Below are 20,314 nucleotides of genomic sequence, written 5' to 3' on the forward strand. Positions count from 1 at the left end.
CAAAATCGGCTTGCCAACAATTGCTCCAAAGGGTCTGAATTCAGACTCTTATTTTCACAGGCCCACGGTACTAACCATCTAAATGATGCCTTATCCCACAGAGTCTTCAACAAAAGCCAAAGCCAAATACCTTTACAATACCCCCTCTGATCTGACATTGATCCTAAACCATAAGCAACTTCTTTTTTCTGAAAAACTCTATTGAAAAAGTTCAGGGGTTGTATATTAAAATGAGAAGATAATCTCTTAAAGGAAAAAAGGCTAGGGAAGTTTCAGGAGTCACTTTGTGGATCAAAATGCACTTTGTTAATGTGACATTTTAAAAATCAAGAATTGGGGCCTCCCTGGTGGCTCAAGGGGTTAAGACAGCACTATGAAGCTACCTGCAGCCACTGCAGCACAAGTTCGATCCCTGGCCAGGGAGGTGACCCACATGGTGCAGCAGACCTCTCCTGTTGTGCCCGCTGCTCCCCTCAGCAGTGTTTTTCAGTCAGTTTGCCTGTTCTGTTCCCCACTCTGTCTCTGGTGAATCCTCTCACCCCCCACCCCCGTACCTCTGGCCTGTACCCCAGTTCTTGTATGCATAAATAAATCTTTAAAAAAATAAATAAAAATCAAGAATTGGAGTTGGAGTTTTAAAAATATTAACAAATGTTACTTTATTTTGTGCAGCAGATACAATTAAGTCCTATACATTTCCATTGCTTTTATTTTCTTTCTTGGAAGGTTCTAATTCCTCAGTTGTTCCTTTCCAATTTGTCTAATTTAATGATGCCATTAGGTGATGTTATTAAAATTGACCTATGAATTGTCTTTTATTGGGTTCATATTTATTATAACATATTGACTAATGCCACTTTAATCTTATTTAAGTTTACTGTGTGGAGAGTCTTCAGATACAAATGCATTTTAAATATAAGTAACTAAATATCCTAATTATAACAGTGACAAGATTTAGGAGGAACAATTTTAATAATTGTTGTAAACTTTTATAATGAAGAAAAGAATAAAGTTTGTCTTGAGGGGTGTGCTTGGGAAAGCGGTGGTTTAGAACACAACACTTGATTTCATGTGTTTGTGCCAAGAAAGTTTCCTTTTTGTCTCTTTCCTTTTCATAGGCTTCAACAATAGGGCATGTTTAATATTGATGAGTTCGATCTCCTGGCAGGGATAGTATATGCACCCCTTTTGAATACAAATGTTTGATTTACGTGGTAAACACACAGAATTTTGGGCATTAGCATTTTAATCAATTGTAATTACTCTGTATTTTCTGATTGCCCCCACCTCACTATTTTGTCAAATAAAAGTTTGAAAATGAACTTTGAAATGACTGTTATGAAGATGCAAAGTCGTCATGGAACAAAAGCCAGACTATGAGTAGTAAGTAACCTTTCCTAAAACATTCCCTCAAGCACTAATGTTAATAATCCTGTTAATACAGCATTCAAGATGATCAACTATAAAAGAAAATGACCCATTCATTCAACCTCCAAATATTTACCGGTGTCATGCTTCTGCTGGCTGGTTGGTAGAAGAGAGGACGTGTATGTGCCTTCTTTATTAGATTCTGGCTTCAATTTCTCCCTGTTAAAATTTTTCTTTTCTGTTTAATTTCTCTGCTGGCAGGATCTGGAGCTTCGAGGTTGGGTGTGCATCTTTCAGCTGACCAACTTTTCCGCTTGGGACAAGGTTGGACATCCAAGTCCTCGAGATACAAGAAACATTGGTTGCTCCGGGCTTCATTTCGGGTGGAGTGAGCTGCAACGACTGGCGCAGAGCCAGGCCGGGGCTGCGTCCCGTGCATCCATTGGCCGGCGCCGAGCGCCGCACTGAGCATGTTCGCGCCCCGCCAGCACCCCCGCCTCAGCCGCAGCCACTGCGGGAGTCGCAGCGTATTATGCAAAGCCGTGACAGACGAGAGCGGGGCCAGCTAGAGGCCCAGCGACCTCCCCTGCCTGCGGCTTGCCCGGCCGCCTGAGTGGCCTGGAGACTCCCCTGGCCTGGGCCGCGCACCGCTGAGGGCCGGGATGGCCTGAGTGCCCCGGGCGCGGCGGCGCACAGCGGCTTGCAACATGGGGAACCAGGATGGGAAGCTGAAAAGGAGCGCAGGTGATGCCTCGCTGGAGAGCGGCGGCGCTGAGGATTCTGTTGGGCCCAGAGATGTGGAAGCCACAAAGAAGGGGGCTGGGGGTAAAAAGGCGCTGGGCAAGCACAGCAAGGGGGCAGGGGGCGGCGGCGGGGAGCCGGGCAAGAAAAAGAGCAAGTCCGACTCCAGAGCCTCAGTGTTTTCCAACCTGCGGATCAGGAAGAACCAGTCCAAGGGGAAAGGCACCGGCGGCTCCCGAGAGGATGTGCTGGATCACCAGGCCCTCCAGACCGGGGAGCTGGACAGCGCTCACTCTGTGGTCACCAAAACCCCAGACCTCAGCCTTTCCGCGGACGAGATCGGCCTGTCGGATATTGAGTGTCCAGACCCTTTTGACGCGACCGGTCCAAGTGGCCTGGGGCGGACCGATGCTGGGGTCGGGATCCGGGCGGTCGCTGAGGATTTGGAAACTACCGGAGGGGCGCAGAATGGACAAAGGACCAGTTCGGGCTCGGACACGGACATCTACAGCTTCCACTCTGCTACAGAGCAGGAGGATTTGCTTTCAGACATCCAGCAGGCGATCCGGATGCAGCAGCAGCAGCAGCAGCTGCTGCTCCAGGGCGCCGAGGAACTTGCAGCGCCCCCAACGGTTGCCTCGCCTCAGCCCGAGGCCTTCCTCGGCCTGGACCGATTCCTGCTGGGGCCAAGAGGCGTTGCTGGAGAGGCCGTGGGCAGTCCCGACGCAGAGCAGGTGCTGTCGGCGCTCTCCGACCTGCCTGAGAGCCAGGTCACCGAATCCTCCGTGCCCAAGCAGCCCCCGCTCCCCAGCGGCAGCCTCTCCTCCGAGGTGCCCCACTTGGAGGATGCCCAGCCCTCGGCGGCGGACTCTGTCGTGTCCACCTCCTTCCGCTTTCCCGAGTCTGAACCTGGCGAGGTTGTGGTGGGAGACCCCGCGCAAGGTGCTGGGGACACGGATGAGGAAGGCGAGGAGGAAGCTTTTGAAGATGCCCCCCGAGGCTCCCCCGGGGAGGCGTGGGGCCTAGCGTTGGGAGAGACTCAGCAGAGGTTGGAGGGGAGATCCGAGGAGCTGTCGGGAGCCGAGGAGTCCGGCTCCCCCGCAGCTGCCTCCCTGCCCAGCAGCCCTGTTCCCAGCTTGCGCTGCTTCAAGCCCTACCCGATCATTACCCCTTGCTACATCAAGACCACCACCCGGCAACTCAGCTCTCCTAATCATTCCCCGTCTGAGTCCCCCAGCCAGAGCCCCAGGATCAAGAGGCGGCTGGAGTCTGCCCTGAGTCGGGGACCAAGACCTTCCCTCGCCTCTGCCGCCGCCCCGGCGCAAAAACACAGAGCCGACGGGGGCCTGGCTGGTGGCCTCAGCCGTTCTGCAGACTGGACGGAGGAACTGGGTGCCCGAACGACCCGGGCTGGAGACTCTGCTCTCCCGGTGCGCGGATCAGCCCCAGGCAGTTGCGATGGGGCACCCCAAGCCCCGACAGCCACATCTGCTGCTGGGGCTCAGACGACTGCAGAGGGTTTCCAGAACGTGTTCACTGGTGAGTGCGTCCTGTCACCTGGTGACAAGTTTGTTGCCAATAAGGGGCTTCCCCTTCCATCACTAACGCCTTCAACAGCAGTGACCAACTTGTGACAACCCCTTTCTCATAGAAAATCCCCCCCCCCTTTTTTTTTGATGCCTCTCACCCGGATTAGTGAAATTTCTTATTTTTTTTTAACAAGGTCTTAAAGGGTGTAATTTAGTTGTGTCTCTCCCAAATCATCTCATGAAAGGACTGCTCCATCCACTTCTCCAAAATATATGCTGTTCCCTAAGTGCAGTGCAATGCCAGACAAACTCTTACTTATTTTTACTCTTGTGCATTGTTAGCTAAGCCATCTTCCTTCTCTTTCCTTCTTCATGCTCATAGCACTAAGACAAAAAGTTGCTCATGATCCTTTGAGAAAGGTCACTGTTGGAGAAGCAAATAACTTATTCTAGTACTACTTAGAGGTCACTTCTGATTGCACTAATACATATGTCTATGTATGTAAGGTGTAATTTCTATCTTGCAAATAACTTTTCTTTATGAAGTGGTGTCATTCTAGTTTGCTGATTAAACAAATTTGAAACATACTTAATGTATATTTAAACAGAAAATATTATGATTTAGAATTTCATTTGGCATGATGGTCCAATCATAATTGGGTATTTATACTTTGGAGATAGTGAAGGTGAGGCAGCCCAAACCAAGTGTCATCCAATTGGTATTCCTTTCTAGAGTCTGCTGGAAACTGATGGGTACCATAAAGCACAACTAAAGGGTCAGTTTATTGTAAATGTTAAGTAGATACATGAGTGTAAGAGGTTTATAGGTCTCAAAGTCTTACCTAAGGGTCCACTGGTAGAATAAATATCAGTTAGTTTGTATCGCATGTTCATTGGCTTCAGTTTTTACTATATATAAATGAAATAGTGTAAGAATTTAAGGACTAGAAAAAAGTGAAATTTATGTAAGTACTGGTACATGTAAGTTTGTGATAAATATTTGAATAATGAAAAATTTCAAATGTAACTTGACAAACTTAAAAATCCATGTTCAATTAACTTTACTAAATTATGAAACTAAAATCTACAATTATTTTAGATGACATTTCTTGATCATGTGCTACTTGGTTAAATGCTATTTATATTGTGAAAATAGTGTTTGTTAATCACATTTGCATTTATATCTAGGAACTATCGTTTATATCTATGGAGTCTTATAATCAACACTAGCCTCTTCTTTTCATTTTACATGATTGCTATCTTACTTATTTTCTTCCCCTACCCTTTATTGAATAGGTTAAAAGGAATGTTTATCATTTAATACCCATTATATAGTTAAAAAGAAGAACAATAACAAACACTATCAAGAAGCATTTTTGAAGAAGAAAACTGGAAAGTTGTTAATTGTTGTGAATTTGACTTTGATGGGAAATCATGTATTGCCTTTTTAATTTTGGTAACATTTATATATTATTTTTCTAAAAATGAAAAAGTCACCATAATTAAAGCTATCATTCATTATTATTAATGGTTGCTTTTGATAATAGCATTAGACTGAGAAATATATTCATCTCATTTATTTAACAAATATACACAATATGCATATTTACAATATATACATGCATACATACATTACATACATCCAGGCAGCCACATGTGCCAAGCAATATTCTAGAATGTAGGAGATAAAAAGGTCATGACTAAGTGCATTGGAACACATAAAGTTACATAGTACAATGCTCTAGAAGCATCAAGGATATAGTGACTTAACTCCTTGGTAGTGAGGGAAGAGAACTTCATAGGAGGATTGATCAAAAGTCCTGAAGGTCACAGGACCTTAAACAGGTTTAAGTTATTTTTCTTAAGGAAAAAATAGATATTTTTGGAACTTTCCTTTGAATTTGCTAGGTATTTCTGAATTGGAAATTTTGGGATTCCTAAATGAGTCCTCTTCAAGGGTGTTGTTGATCTTTTCAGGTAGACTTTCTCTGTGTAGAGTAAAAGTGTAAAATTATTATTCTAATATGGACAGTTTCTACTGTGTATTTGATTGCTTGATATTGCTGGTGGATGACTAGTAGATATTTCTATAGCAGCTTCTATATAGTTATCTCATTCATTTACTTGAAAAGAAAAAAGAACTGGCAGGTCTATCTTAATCATGTAAGTGGTAGGTGGAAGTAGATAAGAGGTGAAATAATTTTCTCAAGGTCACATTATGATTCATTTAGAGGCAGAGCCAGAAAGAGAAGCTGAGCTTACTAATTCAAGTCTGAATGTCCTTACTTATTTTGGATGTTTAATACTGTAAGATAACATATAGTGTCAAAAATGCTTTAAAATGTTATAGAATTTAAGACCTCCATATATGAGATTTTCCCATTTTCTGTCTGTAATAAAGCAAATTCCTTTAATTGTTGAACATCTGACCTTTCAGCTAAAGAATGGTGATTGTTGGTCAGAGTGAACCACATTTTTTCTAGGAAGCTGTCCTGGGAACTGTTCTTATGATAAAATGAGTCCAGATTCATACAGGCTCCTGTTTCTCAGCCATTATCTGTTTTTTCTTTTTTTTTTTTTTCATCTGACATTACACTTGGTTCTTTACCATCCTATTTTAAACCATATAGTGAGGGTTGTCAGCTCTGCAGGAAGGAACAGATGTTTTTCTGCTTTTTATTGCCTTCCAAATGTAGGAAGAAAATTCAAGTGAAAAAGACATCTCCATGACATGTTTGTCTTTTTTTGGTAAATGTAAAAACACTTAGCAATGATGGAGACCAAAATTTTATTTTGTTTTAGCTGTTAAGGAACTGAAGTTGTCTTAGGCCATTGCATGAAATATGTTAGTTAATTTGTTTAAAATGCATTCTTGTTCAGTAGTAGTAGAAAAATTGCTGCTGGAATTTGAGAGATCCCTTTGCACATTAAATAATAGCAGAAACTTTTTTTAAAAAAAGATTTATTTATTTATGCATACAAGAACTGGGGTACAGGCCAGAGGTGTGGGGGTGAGAGGACTCACCAGAGACAAAATGGGTAACAGAACAAGCAGAACAGGAGAGTCCTGGAGCCTTCTGTGGCTTTCTCAGGTTGTTATTGAGCTTTACATGTAATGTGGCAAACAGATACATGGCAGGCAGGGGTGGGGTGGGGGGCAGGAGGCCAGTAGGTCTCCAAGCCCCTGGCAAGTCTTCACTCTGGGCTACTCTGGCCTCTTTCTCCTTTTTTCTCTCCTGCCTCTCTCTCCTGCTTCTGCTTCTCTCTGGTGACTACCTCAATACTCCTCCCATGGCTCACAGAAGTAAACAAGACAGTTTACAACAATGTAACAACTGCAGGTACCCCATCAGGCAGGGCAATCCTATCGGTGGGAGGGCAGAAAAGCTTGAAAACCATTTACCCTACACAAGTGCATTGATGCTTTCGGAAGACTAGTTAATTAATACAGTGTTTGAGCCTTAGAATTTGGATTGTATGACAATAATTTTGGCTTCTTTAAAAGTTATTTTGATTCTTTTATCACTGGGACCCAAAGATACAAATTTTTTCTCAGATAGCTCTTAATTATTTTTTTAAACCAAAGAACAGTGTTACTTCTAGCAGTAACATTTGACAATGTAGCTATCCAGTTATTGTCTGATAAATGAATGTCAACAGTCATCCCAGATTTACACAATGTGTCAGTCTTACTACAATAGCAAAGCGGATTATAAGAGTGCTATGCTTTTTCCTGTGCTTTGTCTTCCTGGGTTGCTTTTATCAGAATAGACATTGGCAACATAAAAACTATAAATAAGTAATTTTAGTTTGGTCTGAAACATCTTTTTTCTTGTTTATTTTTTTAAAGACTGATTTGGATTGAAGTATCCCACAGCATCAGTAATGGAATTTAATGATGATATTATGAATTGAGGACGGGTCTTGTTTTAAGTGCATTTAGGCGGTTGGATATAAGCCGTGTGTATTGAATTTGTTTTTTTTTTTTTTATTAGAAATGTAATATATTTTTTTGTCTATTCTATACATACTGAATGGGAAACTCTAAGGAGCAAGCCAAGTAATCTATATTTTAGCAATCACTCTAGTTAATTCTGATGCATATTAAAATTTGAGAGGCATCATCTTGACACCATTCTTTTTTTTTTTTTTTTTTAATAAATTTTATTGTTATATTCCCCATACAATTGCAGCCCCCCCATTCTGACCCCAATCCCTCCCCTCCCACCCCCGCCCCCCTAAAAGTGTCTCTGGTTCATAGTTTTTTGTTGATTTTGATTTTCACTTTCTTATAGTTATTCATTTTCCTGGTCCCTTATTTAAGTTTTCTAGATTCCTGCTATGAGTGAGACCATCCGGTATTTTTCTTTTTCTTTTTGGCTTATTTCGCTGAGCATGATCCCTTCCAGCGCCATCCATGTTGCTGCAAATTGCATGTGTTTATCTTTTTTGAACGCTGAGTAATATTCCATGGTATATATGTACCACATCTTCTTGATCCAGTCATCTATTTTTGGGCATTTGGGTTGTTTCCAAAGCTTAGCTATTGTAAACAGTGCTGCTATAAACATAGGGGTGCAGGTGTTCTTTGGAATTGATGTTTCTGTGTCCTTTGGGTAAATACCTAGGAGTGGAATTGCTGGATCATATGGAAGCTCTATGTTTAGTAGGTCCAGAAATCTCCATACAGCTTTCCACAGTGGTTGAACCAGTTTGCACTCCCACCAACAGTGCAGAAGAGTTCCTTTTTCTCCACACCCTCGCCAACATTTGTTGTTGCTAGTTTTTTTAATATGTGCCATTCTCACTGGTGTAAGATGGTATCTCATGGTAGTTTTGATTTGCATTTCCCTGATGACAAGTGATGTTGAACATTTTTTCATATGCCTGTTGGCCATTTGCATTTCCTCTTCAGAGAAGTTTCTTTTAAGCTCTTCTGCCCATTTTTTGACTGGATTATTTTCTTTGTTGTTGTTGAGTCTCATCAGCTCTTTGCAGATTTTTGTGATCAGTCCTTTATCATTAGTGTTGGGTGCAAAAATGTTCTCCCAGTTGGTGGGGTTTCTCTTTGTTTTTGTTATTGTCTCTTTTGCTGTGCAAAAGCTCTTTAATTTGATGTAGTCCCAGCTGTTTATCTTTGCCTTCACTATCACTGCTTTGGGTGATGTGTCTGTAAAGATGTCTTTGATGTGCAAATCACGTAGTGTTTCGCCTATATTTCCTTCTATATATTTTATGGTTTCAGGTCTTATGTCTAGTTCTTTAATCCATTTTGAGTTGATTTTTGTGTATGGTGTGAGGTGGTGGTCAAGCTTCATTCTTTTGCATGTAGCGACCCAGTTTTCCCAGCACCATTTATTGAACAAACTTTCTTTGCTCCAATGCATATTCTTTGCTCCTTTGTCAAAGATTAGTTGACCATAAATCTGTGGGTTTATTTCTGGATTTTCTATTCGATTCCATTGGTCTGTATGTCTGTTCTTGTTCCAATACCATGCAGTTTTGATGATTATGGCTTTGTAGTATAGTTTGAAGTCTGGGAGTCTGATGCCTCCATTCCCTTCTTTTTTTTTCAGGAGAGCTTTGGCTATTCGGGGTTTTTGGTGATTCCATATGAATTTCATCAATAATTGTTCTATTTCTTTGAAGAATGACATTGAAATTTTGATTGGAATAGCATTGAATCTGTATATTGCTTTTGGAAGGATGGCCATTTTAATAATGTTTATTCTTCCAATCCATGAGCAGGGGATGTCTCTCCATCTTCTTCTATTTCTTTTAACAGTGTTTTATAGTTTTCTTTGTATAGGTCCTTTACCTCTTTTGTTAGATTTATTCCCAAATATTTGATTTTTTTTGTTTCAATAACAAAAGGATGGTCTTTTTGATTTCTTCTTCTTCAGATTTATTGTTTGTGTATAGGAAGGCTACTGACTTTTGCGTGTTGATTTTGTATCCTGCCACTTTACTGAATTGATTGATGAGTTGAATTAGCTTTTCTGTGGAGTTTTTGGGGTTCTCTATGTATAATATCATATCGTCTGCAAATAGTGATAGTTTGACTTCTTCTTTTCCTATTTGGATTCCTTGGATGTCTTTCTCTTGTCTTATTGCCCTGGCTAGGACTTCCAGTATTATATTGAAAAGCAATGGTGAGAGTGGACATCCTTGTCTTGTTCCAGATCTTAATGGAATTGCTTTCAGCTTTTCACCATTGAGAATGATACTGGCTGTTGGCTTGTCATAGATGGCCTTTATGATGTTGAGGTATGTTCCTTGTATCCCCAGAATTTCAAGGGCTTTTATCATGAATGGGTGTTGCACTTTGTCGAAAGCTTTCTCAGCATCTATTGATATTATCATATGGTTTTTATATTTCTTTTTGTTGATGTGTTGGATAACGTTGATTGATTTTCGGATGTTAAACCATCCTTGTGCCCCTGGAATGAATCCAACTTGGTCGTGGTGAATTATCTTATGGATACATTGTTGGATTCTGATAGCTAAAATTTTATTGAGGATTTTTGCATCAGTGTTCATTAGGGAGATTGGCCTGTAGTTTTCCTTTTTTGTGTTGTCCTTGTTCGGTTTTTGGTATTAGTGTAATGTTGGCTTCATAAAACGTGTTTGGTATTGTCCCTTCCTTCTCAATTTTTTGGAAGAGTTTGTGAAGGATAGGCACTAATTCGTCTCTGAATGTTTGGTAGAATTCATTTGTAAATCCATCAGGTCCTGGGCTTTTGTTTTTGGGGAGGTTTTTTATTACCATTTCAATTTCGCTAATTGTAATTGGTCTGTTTAGGTGTTCTATTTCTTCTTTATCTAGCTTTGGGTGATTGTAGAGTTGTAGGAATTTGTCCATCTCCTCTAGATTGTTAAACTTGTTTCCATATAACTGTTCATAGTAGTTACTGATTATTCTTTTGATTTCTGCTGTGTCCGTTGTGATTTCTCCTCTTTCATTGATGATCCTGTTTATTTGTGCTTTCTCCCTTTTTTCCTTTGTGAGCCTGGCTAGGGGTTTGTCTATTTTATTGATTTTTTCAAAAAACCAGCTCTTGGTTTCATTGATCTTTTGGATTGTTTTTTTAGTTTCAATTTCATTTATTTCTGCTTTGGTTTTTATTATTTCTTTTCTTCTACTGGTTTTGGGTTTTTTTGTTGTTCTTTTTCTAGATCTTTGAGCTTCGAGATGAGGTTGTTTCTTTGCGTTCTTTCTTGTTTCTTGATGTGAGCTTCTATTGCTATATATTTTCCTCTTATTACTGCTTTTGCTGCATCCCATACATTTAGGATATTAGTGTCCTCCTTGTCGTTCAATTCAAAAAATTTTTTAATTTCTTCTTTGATCTCCTCATTAGTCCAATGGTCTTCCAGTAGTGTGGTTTTTAATCTCCATGAGGTAGGAAAGTTCCTTGCCTTCTTTTTATGGTTTATTTCTAGTTTGATGCCTTCATGGTCAGAAAAGATGGTTGATATGATTTCAATCTTGGTGTATCTGTTGATGTTTGTCTTGTGCCCCAGTATGTGATCGATCCTGGAGAATGATCCGTGTGCGCTTGAGAAAAATGTGTACTCCGTTTTTTTTGGGTTTAGTGTTCTATAGATGTCTGTTAAGCCTAATTGCTCTAGGTCCTTATTTAGAGCTTTGGTTTCTTTACTTATTTTTTGTCTTGTTGATCTATCCATTGTTGATAGTGGTGTGTTGAAGTCTCCCACTACGTATGTGTTTTCTCTGATGTCTGTTTTCAGAGAGGACAACAGTTGTCTGATATATTTTGGTGCTCCTTCGTTTGGTGAGTATATGTTAATGAGTGTTATTTCTTCTTGAAGTATTGTCCCCTTGATCATAATGTAGTGACCATTGGGGTCTCTTTTTATCTTTTTGAGTTTGAAATCTGTTTTATCTGATATAAGTATAGCTGTTCCTGCTTTCTTTTTTGGTCCATTTGCTTGTAGGATTGTTTTCCATCCTTTAACTTTGAGCCTATTTTTATCTTTTGTAGCTAAATGTGTTTCCTGGAGACAGCAAAAGGTTGGGTTTTGTTTCTTAATCCAGGCTGCCACTCTGTGTCTTTTTATTGAAGAGTTTAGTCCATTTACATTTAGAGTTAATATTGATATGTTAACATCTGTATTTGCCATTGTGTTTGTCTTTCTTTTGATTTTATTTATTTATTCTTTTAATAACTTTTTTTTTTTTTTGGCCTTCTTTCATTGTTATTCGTCCCTCTGAGGTTCTGTAAGCCGTGTGTATTGAATTTGACATAGATGCTTTTAGAACTGTGTTTCCTTCTATTTCTATTAAAAAGGTGGTAAGCATGTATAGTTGGGTGATGGTAGCAACAGTTATTTTAGTTACTGGTTACTCTAGTAAATTTACATCGTAATTTTACTATATTTAATTGAATGACTCTCAAGTAACTTTTTTTCATATGTATGAAGATGGAGGATGTAAGGGCAGCAATGGACACAGGGCAGGTTTTCTGATCCAGTGGACCGGGTAAAGGAGGAGAGTCCTGGAGACCTCGGTGGGTTTTCAGGATTTTATTGGGATTTACCAGGTACACGACTGGCAGGGGTGCTGGGGTGCTGGGGTGCTGGGAGGCTAGCAGGCCTCCCAGCGCCCAGCAAGTCTTCGCTCTTGGCTCTCTGGCCTTCTCTCATGTTCTGTCTGTGCTTCCATTTGTTCTGCTTCTGCTTCTCTGCTTCTATCTCGGCTTCTTCTCTCGTTCTGCTTCTCTTCTGCTGGCGTCCCAGTGACGCCACCCTTAAAAAGCCCAGTCTTAGCCCAGGTGAATCCCATGTACATATGCCCACGCCCTACTGCAGGTGCCCGCCATCAGGCATGTATACGGGACCACAGGGTTCCGTCATCTATCCTAATGGCGGGATGGCAGAAAAACCTGATACTTTTACCTTTCCCTACTGAGGATAACTTTTGAATTAATGCTGTTAACATTAAATGTAATAGTCTATATAAATCCCCTACAACTCTGCCTAGTGAGCAAAACAACTGGTGCCATTAGCTTCCTGGTACTGGGTTATTGACATAATAAACTTAATTGTTTAAAGTGGCTAAATTTATTAAAACAACTCTGAAATTGTATTAAGCATTAATATATGTTTCATATTAATATTTTATTTTAAAATATTTTATGTTAATATTTTATATTACTAGGTATAATAGTTGAAAATATTTCTAATAACAAGTTTTTTGCAAATTGTTTATTTTATGCATTATAATGTTACAGCAGAATTCCATCAGAAAACCAAGCAGCACTCAGAGAGGAGAAGTTCTTTATTAATGCCAGCAGGCTCAGAAGAGATCCTTCTCCAAAATCTGAGCCCCGAGCAATTAGGCAACAGGATATTTCTTGCCTAAAGCAAGGGTCATTATCAATTTAAAGCCAGCTGGGATATGGAAGCAGGAGACTTCTAAGTGGTTATCTGGGGTTCATGAGTCAGGCATGTGGCCTTGAGAGCATTATCGGTTATTCCCTGAAATTTACAGTTTACAGTGAGGCTTTGTTTCAACATAACTTTAGACATTTTCCACTTCCATAGTAGTTTTTTCATTTTCAATAATTGTAAGCAATTTTATCACTTTATCAGAAACTGGGTTTTGGGGGGGTTTGGATAAGGAAAGCAAATAATGAAGGTTTGATTATGTGATTAGGGGGGGTTGCTAATTTTTAAAAGAGGGGTGGTAAAGAGAGTCAATATGCTGTCACCTTGATACAGGGCAGCAAGGGGAATTAAAACTGGCCAAGGACACTGCCCAAATTGTTTATCAGACACTGTTTGAGTTCTTCACATGCACGCACAATTGCAAGACTACTCAGATTCAGAGAACAACAATAATGGGATTTATTTAACAAACCAGGGGGAAAAAAAGAGTAACTGAGACCAAAAATGGCCATTTACCACACCTGAAGCAGTGTCCAGTGTTTTTAAAATCCTAAACACAAGCACCCCAAAGATGGTGTCTTTGCACCACTGAGGACACATAGCTCCTCCCCTGAACAATAGACCATGCTCCCAAGATGGCGTTTTCCTGCCACTGCTGACCTGGAGCATGTGTGTAGGGTAAGGAAAAATGTCAGGCTTTTCTGCCCTCCTGCCATCAGGACAGATGATGGATCCTTGCGGTCCTGAATGCATGCCTGATGGCGGGTACCTGGAATAGGTGGGCATAGGTATAGGGGCATAGGTAGATGGGATTCACCTGGGCTAGGACTGGGCTTTTAAGGTCAGCGTCACGGGGACGCCAGTAGAAGCCAAGAAGCCAAAAGAGAAGCTGAGAGAGAAGCAAGAGAAGCAGAAGCTGAGAGAAGGCCAGAGAGCCCAGAGTGAAGACCTGCTGGGGGCTGGGACGCCTGCCAGCCTCCCGGCCCCCCAGCACCCCTGCCTGCCATATGCCTGGTGAACCCCAATAAAAGACCTGCAAAAAACCACTGAGGACTCTGACTCTTCCTTTACCTGGTCTGCTGGATCTGAAAACCTGCTCAGTGGCCATTCCTGCCTTTACAATGTGGCAGCCAGACTATAGGCTGAGATCCAACTCAGATGACAGAAGACACAACAGGAGATGCTCCCTGGAGCTACTGAGATGCCCCAGCACAGCACCAGACAAGCAATGCTCAAGACAGCAGCTGTAGTAGCTGAACAACCCGACAAACTGCCACACTCATGCAGCTCAGCAAGGCACCCGCTCCGGGTCTTCACCTTCTCTGCCAGGCTGTAGCAGCAGCAAAACCAGGAACAGTTTCAGTCACTTGGCTACCTGTAAAGCCTCCAAACATTTCCTCTCTGAGTTTGGCCTCTCCATATCCTTCAGAAGCCCACAACAGTCTTCTGGAAGTCTGGCGTGGTGGGGGCAGAAATCACTGACCTCGGAATTGCTAAAGATCCAAAAACACCGAATCCAAACACTAAAATCCTGAGGGCTGCTTCTGAAGTACCTCCCCTCCTCTCCCCTCCCCTCCCCTCCCCTCCCCTCCCTTTCCTTTTTATTTATGTATTTTTTACATCATTGTTCATTTTTAAGTAATGTTTGCTTCCCCCCCCCCTCAGGTATAGTCCCATAGAATTCCCTTCCCCAATGCACCTCAGCACCATCACCTCAGTCCCCTGTGCTCCTCCCTCCCTCCCTCCCTCCCTCTAATCCCTCTTCCTCCTCCTCCCCTGCAGGATGTCTCTGGTTTATAATTGTCTTTTTTTGTTTTGTTGTGTTTTGTATTGTTATTTTTTTTTCTTATCAAAGTCTCCACCCCAAAATGCAATACTTTGTTAGCATTTTCCCTGGGAGGGTCTGTGCTCACCAGCGCCCCCCTCCAGGGGGCACCATCTGTAACAGTCTTTGGCTTCAGCCACTGGTTACAACTTCAGCTACATTTGCCTGACTGCATTCTTAACATCCCACAATTTCCATCATGAAAACTCTCTACTTTAGGCAAGTTAATCTACTTACTGTTCTATGAACATGTATTTTATTTTCCCACATTGTGGTTTTGTTTGCTGTTTTTACCTTCATGGAATACACTATTTGTTGTTTTACATTTAGCATCTGGAAAAGATTGATTAAATTTCCATTTCCTATTTTGTATCTACCATATAACTTAATAGAGTAATCTAGATATTTCTGCACTTACTATGTCATGTTACATAGACATGATTTTGTGAATTTTTTTTAAAGATTTATTTATTTATTTATGCAAGCACTGGGTACAGTCAGAAGCATGGGAAGGTGAGAGAATTCACCAGAGCCAGCGCGGGGAACAGAACAGGCAGACTGACGAAGTACACTGCTGAGGGGAGTAGTGGGCAAGACAGGAGAGGTCTGTTGCGCCATATGGGACCCTCACCGGTGGCCGGGGATTGAACTAGCGCTGCAGAGGCTGCGGGCAGCTTTGCAGCCCAGCGCTCAACCGCTGTGCCACCAGGGGAGGCCCTGATATTTTTTTAATAATAAATTTTATTTTTATATTCCCCATACAATTGCAACCCCCTTATTTTGACCCCAATCCCTCCCCTCCCTGCCTCCCACCCCCCATAGAGTGTCTCTGGTTCATAGTTTTTTGTTGATTTTGATTTTCACTTTCTTATAGTTGTTCATTTTCCTGGTCCCTTATTTAAGTTTTCTAGATTCCTGCTATGAGTGAGACCATCCGGTATTTTTCTTTTTCTTTCTGGCTTATTTTGCTGAGCATGATCCCTTCCAGCTCCATCCATGTTGCTGCAAAATGTGTGTGTTTATCTTTTTTGAATGCTGAGTAATATTCCATGGTGTATATGTACCACATCTTCTTGATCCAGTCATATCTTACACTGATGAGAATGGCACTATTAAAAAAACTAGCAACAACAAATGTAGGCGAGGATGTGGAGAAAAGGGAACTCTCCTGCACTGTTGGTGGGAGTGCAAACTGGTCCAACCACTATGGAGAGCTGTGTGGAGATTTCTGGACCTACTAAACATAGAGCTTCCATATGATCCAGCAATTCCACTCCTAGGTATTTACCCAAAGGACACAGAAACATCAATTCCAAAGAGCACCTGCACCCCTATATTTATAGCAGCACTATTTACAATAGCTAAGCTTTGATTTTCTTTTTTTTTAGTCCTCCTACTCACCTCCTTTTCCTTGCTCCTTGCTCACTCACCTGATTCTACATTCATCATTGACTGTTCTATTACTTCATCCATATATCACTTCCATGCCTGTTGTATGCTAGTCAATATGATGGCCACTGAACATACTGAGATATTTATGAATATTCACTACATTTTTTTAATTGGCAAAATGGATATTTAGACTTCTTATTGGTAACAACTGGTTAAATTTAAGGGGGAAAATTACTAACATTTTTGGATAGTTGAAATAAATTTTCATAACGTTATGGTTGAATCTATAGTGCAGGTAGATATATTTGATATAACTTGTGTTGAGAGAGCATCTATTCCTAACATTGTTGGTTGATTTAAATATAGCAATAATAGTACTGTACCTCAGTGTTAACAAATAAAAATTTTACTGGTAGTGAAAGAAGAGGTAAAGGAAATTGATAGTATTTTATTACTGTTTTCATTCTACTTTTGTATTATAATAATTATCTGATGTTAATGAAATTTAGCATTAAGGAATAATTAGAAAGAAACAAATAAGTGTTGCCTTGTTACTGTAGTTACTGGATATAATTTTATCCAGTTGTAAGGTTTTTATATTAAAATTATAAATATGTGAAAATTATGACTTCTCATCAATTTGAATTGATAGACAAGGTATTATAACATCAAAATTTGTCTCCCACCAGGGAGGCCTGGGACTGCTTTTATGTTTGATATCCTTGATATTATATTTTTGTGAAGTATGTACTATTTCTGTGTTTGTTTAATCTTAGTTTATACAGTTTAATATTAGTAAACACTCAGAGTATGCACTTCAAGCTATTACTTTAAGGAAACATCACCCTTTGGGGAAAAAAAATCTACAGGTTTTTCCTGGGTGAATATCAAGTTCATTCCTTCTTCTCTAATATTATTTTTTTTTAAGATTTATTTATTTATTCATACAAGCACTGGGTATAGTCAGAAGTGCGGGAGGTTGAGAGAATTCACCAGAGCCAGAGCGGAGAGCAGAACAGGCAGACTGACTAAGTGCACTGCTGAGGGGAGCAGCGGGCGGCAGGAGAGGTCTGCGCGCCATGTGGGATCCTCACCTGGTGGCCGGGGATCGAACCAGGGCAGCAGAGTCTGCAGGCAGCTTCGCAACCCAGCGCTCAACCGCTGTGCCACCAGGGAGGTCCTCTTCTCTAATATTATTCCCAAAAGTGAGTGCTGCTAGTTTGTAAAACACCAGGGGGTGCCATTCACCTCAGTATATGTGAATAATGTCCCTTTGAGTTGTGCAGTGTGGAAATTGTGGACATTTCTCACTTTTTATTTAAGTTTTTATAGGGATGAACATCTAGATTCCTGTTCTCTGACACTCCAGTCAACATTCTGATGAATATTTTGATAGGGAGCTCTGTGTGAGAAATTCTCTGCAAAGTGTACTTCAGTAAGATTACTAGGTCAAAAAACCAAGATTTATTTGTGTTGGCACTAACAAAATATTAGTTTTCAGAACATTGCCCACAGTTTATACTCCACTAGCACAGCATAGTAGCATTTATCTAATTTTTGAATTTCTAACAATACAGTGAGGAAAAGTGATATTTTGTTTAACTTTTTACTTTGTATTTATCTAATGGCTAATGCCTTTGAGACAACTTTTATTTTTTTCTTTTCTTTATTTTTTAATTGAATTATTTTTTATTGAGGTAATGTTGCTTTATGACACTATAGATGATTTAGATGTTTAGGTTCATAATTCTTTATGTATATTACCACACCTACCACCAAAGCACTCACAATCCTCTACCAAAATTCATCCAGTCCCCTTCCCTCTTTGCTCAGTATTCCCCTCCCATCCCCTTCTGGCAGTTTCAATTTTACAGTCAGATATCCTCTATTGTAGGATTTGTTTTGGTTTAATTTTTCTATTCAGTTGTGTTTCTTTATATACCATATGAGTGAAATAATCCAGGATTTGTCTTTCTTCTGATTTAATTTCCTCAAGTTCTACCCATGCTGTAAGAAATGTCAATTTTTTTATCTCTTTTTATAACTGAATAATCCATTGTGTATGTTATATATATGTATATATGTGTGTGTGTATATATATTTATATATAACATTTTTTAATCTGCTGAACTGTCATTGGACACTTAGGTTGTTTCTGTAACATGGCTGTTGTAAATAGTGCTGCAATGAAAATAGCAGTACATATATCACTTCAAATATTATTTTTACATTCTTTGGATAGATACCTAAGAGTGGAATTGCTAGATTGTAGTATAAATCTGTTTTTAATATTTTGAGAGCTCTCCATACTGTTTTCCATAGGGGCTAGACCAGTCTACCAGTGTATGCCTCCCAACAGTATTAGAGGTTGCCTTTACCTCCCCATCCTTGAAAACACTCTTGTTTCTGGTCTATTTGATATGAGCTGTTGTCAAAGGAATGAGGTGGCATCTCACTGTGGTTTTAATTTACATTTCCCTTGATGAGCATTTTGTCATGTGCCTATTGATAATCTGTATATTTTCTCTGGAAAAGTATCTATTTAGCACTTCTCATTTTTAAATTTTTTAAAAATTATTGAGTTATATGCGTTATTTCTAGATTTTGGGTATTAGACCTTTGTTAGACCATGCATATATTTATGCATGATGTATAAATATATTCTCTCATGCAGTATTGTTTCTTTTTGTTTTAATGGTAATTTATTTCATTGTTCAGAAACTTTTTAGTTTTCATTAGTCCCATTTGTTATTTTTGCTCTGTTTTCCTTTGCTATTAGAATTGCTTCCCCTAAGTCATCTCTGAAGCTAATGTCTCAGGGTGTTTTGCCTATGTCTATGTTTCTTCTATGTGTTTTACACTTTTGGTTCTTACATCTCAGTTTTTAATTGATTTTTGGTTAATTTTTGTGTATGGTGTGAAATAGTGGTCTGGTTTCATTCATTCTTTATTTATTTTTTGACAAGTTAGAGTGAAGTTTTAATACTTCATTATATACTGGTAAATAATAAATACGAGTGAAAAAAGAAAGACATATAATTGACAGTTCTAGAAAGGACCAGACATATAATTGACAGTTCTAGAATGGTTGGGGAGAGGGAAGCAAATGAACTCTTTTTTTTTTTAGAGTGCTTATTTCCTTTCTTGTTTATTTTCTTTTCTTTTTTTTTAATATTTTATTTTACATAATTCTTACATCATTTTTCATCTTTGCACAATGTATGCATTTTCATTTTGGTTATATTCCCCATACAATTGCACCCCCTCCTTATTTTGACTGTAGTCCTTCCTCTCCCTGCCCCTCCTTCCCCTCCCCCCGCAGTGTGTCTCTGGTTTATAGTTGATTTTGATTTTTACTTTGTATTGATTAGTCTTTTTCCTGGTCTAGGTATTTATGCAAATGACACAGAAACATCAATTCAAAAGAGCACCTGCACCCCTATGTTTATAGCAGCACTGTTTACAATAGCTAAGCTTTGGAAACAACCCAAATGCCCCAAAATAGATGACTGGATCAAGAAGATGTGGTACATATACATCATGGAATATTACTCAGCATTCAAAAAGATAAACACATGCAGTTTGCGGCAACATGGATGGAGCTAGAAGGGATCATGCTCAGCAAAATAAGTCAGAAAGAAAAAGGAAACTACTGGATGGCCTCGCTCATAGCAGGAATTTAGTTTCATTCTTTTAAAAAATGTTTTATTAATTAAATTATTCCTTCATCATTGTAGTCCCCACAGTTCTCCCGCCACTGTATCACCTGTGTACCATCACCATATTCTCTTGTGTCTATCACTCCCATGTTTTGACCATTCCCCCTCCCCCATTTCCTTTGCTGTATGCCTCAGTTCTGTGGCTGAGGTCAGATGGCTAGTTTTGGCTTTTTCTTGAATTTTGTTTGTTTTTTCTATATTCCAGATATAAGTGAAAACATCCAGTATTTATCTTTTTCTTTGCAATTTCGGCTACCATAATCCCTTCTAGTTCCCTCTATGTTGCTACAAATGACATGAGTTTGTCCTTTTTGATTGCTAAGTAATAT

At 39.9% G+C, this 20,314-nt stretch overlaps 1 protein-coding gene across 2 annotated transcripts in view; it reads left to right on the forward strand.

Moving 5' to 3' along the window:
* The first annotated feature begins 1,895 nt into the window (after positions 1-1,895).
* Positions 1,896-20,314, forward strand: part of FMN2 (formin 2) — a 308,497-nt gene continuing 290,078 nt past the window's right edge. For both annotated transcript variants that reach the window (XM_037510275.2, XM_054694909.1), the window contains exon 1: positions 1,896-3,648. In XM_037510275.2, coding sequence (XP_037366172.1) covers positions 2,076-3,648 — 1,573 coding nt within the window. In that variant the 5' untranslated portion in view covers positions 1,896-2,075. The remainder of the gene's footprint in view (positions 3,649-20,314) is intronic.

Source organism: Talpa occidentalis, unplaced genomic scaffold (assembly GCF_014898055.3).
Source record: "Talpa occidentalis isolate TD23 unplaced genomic scaffold, MPIMG_talOcc4v2.1 talOcc4.14, whole genome shotgun sequence".
Classification (NCBI taxonomy): Eukaryota; Metazoa; Chordata; class Mammalia; order Eulipotyphla; family Talpidae; genus Talpa; species Talpa occidentalis.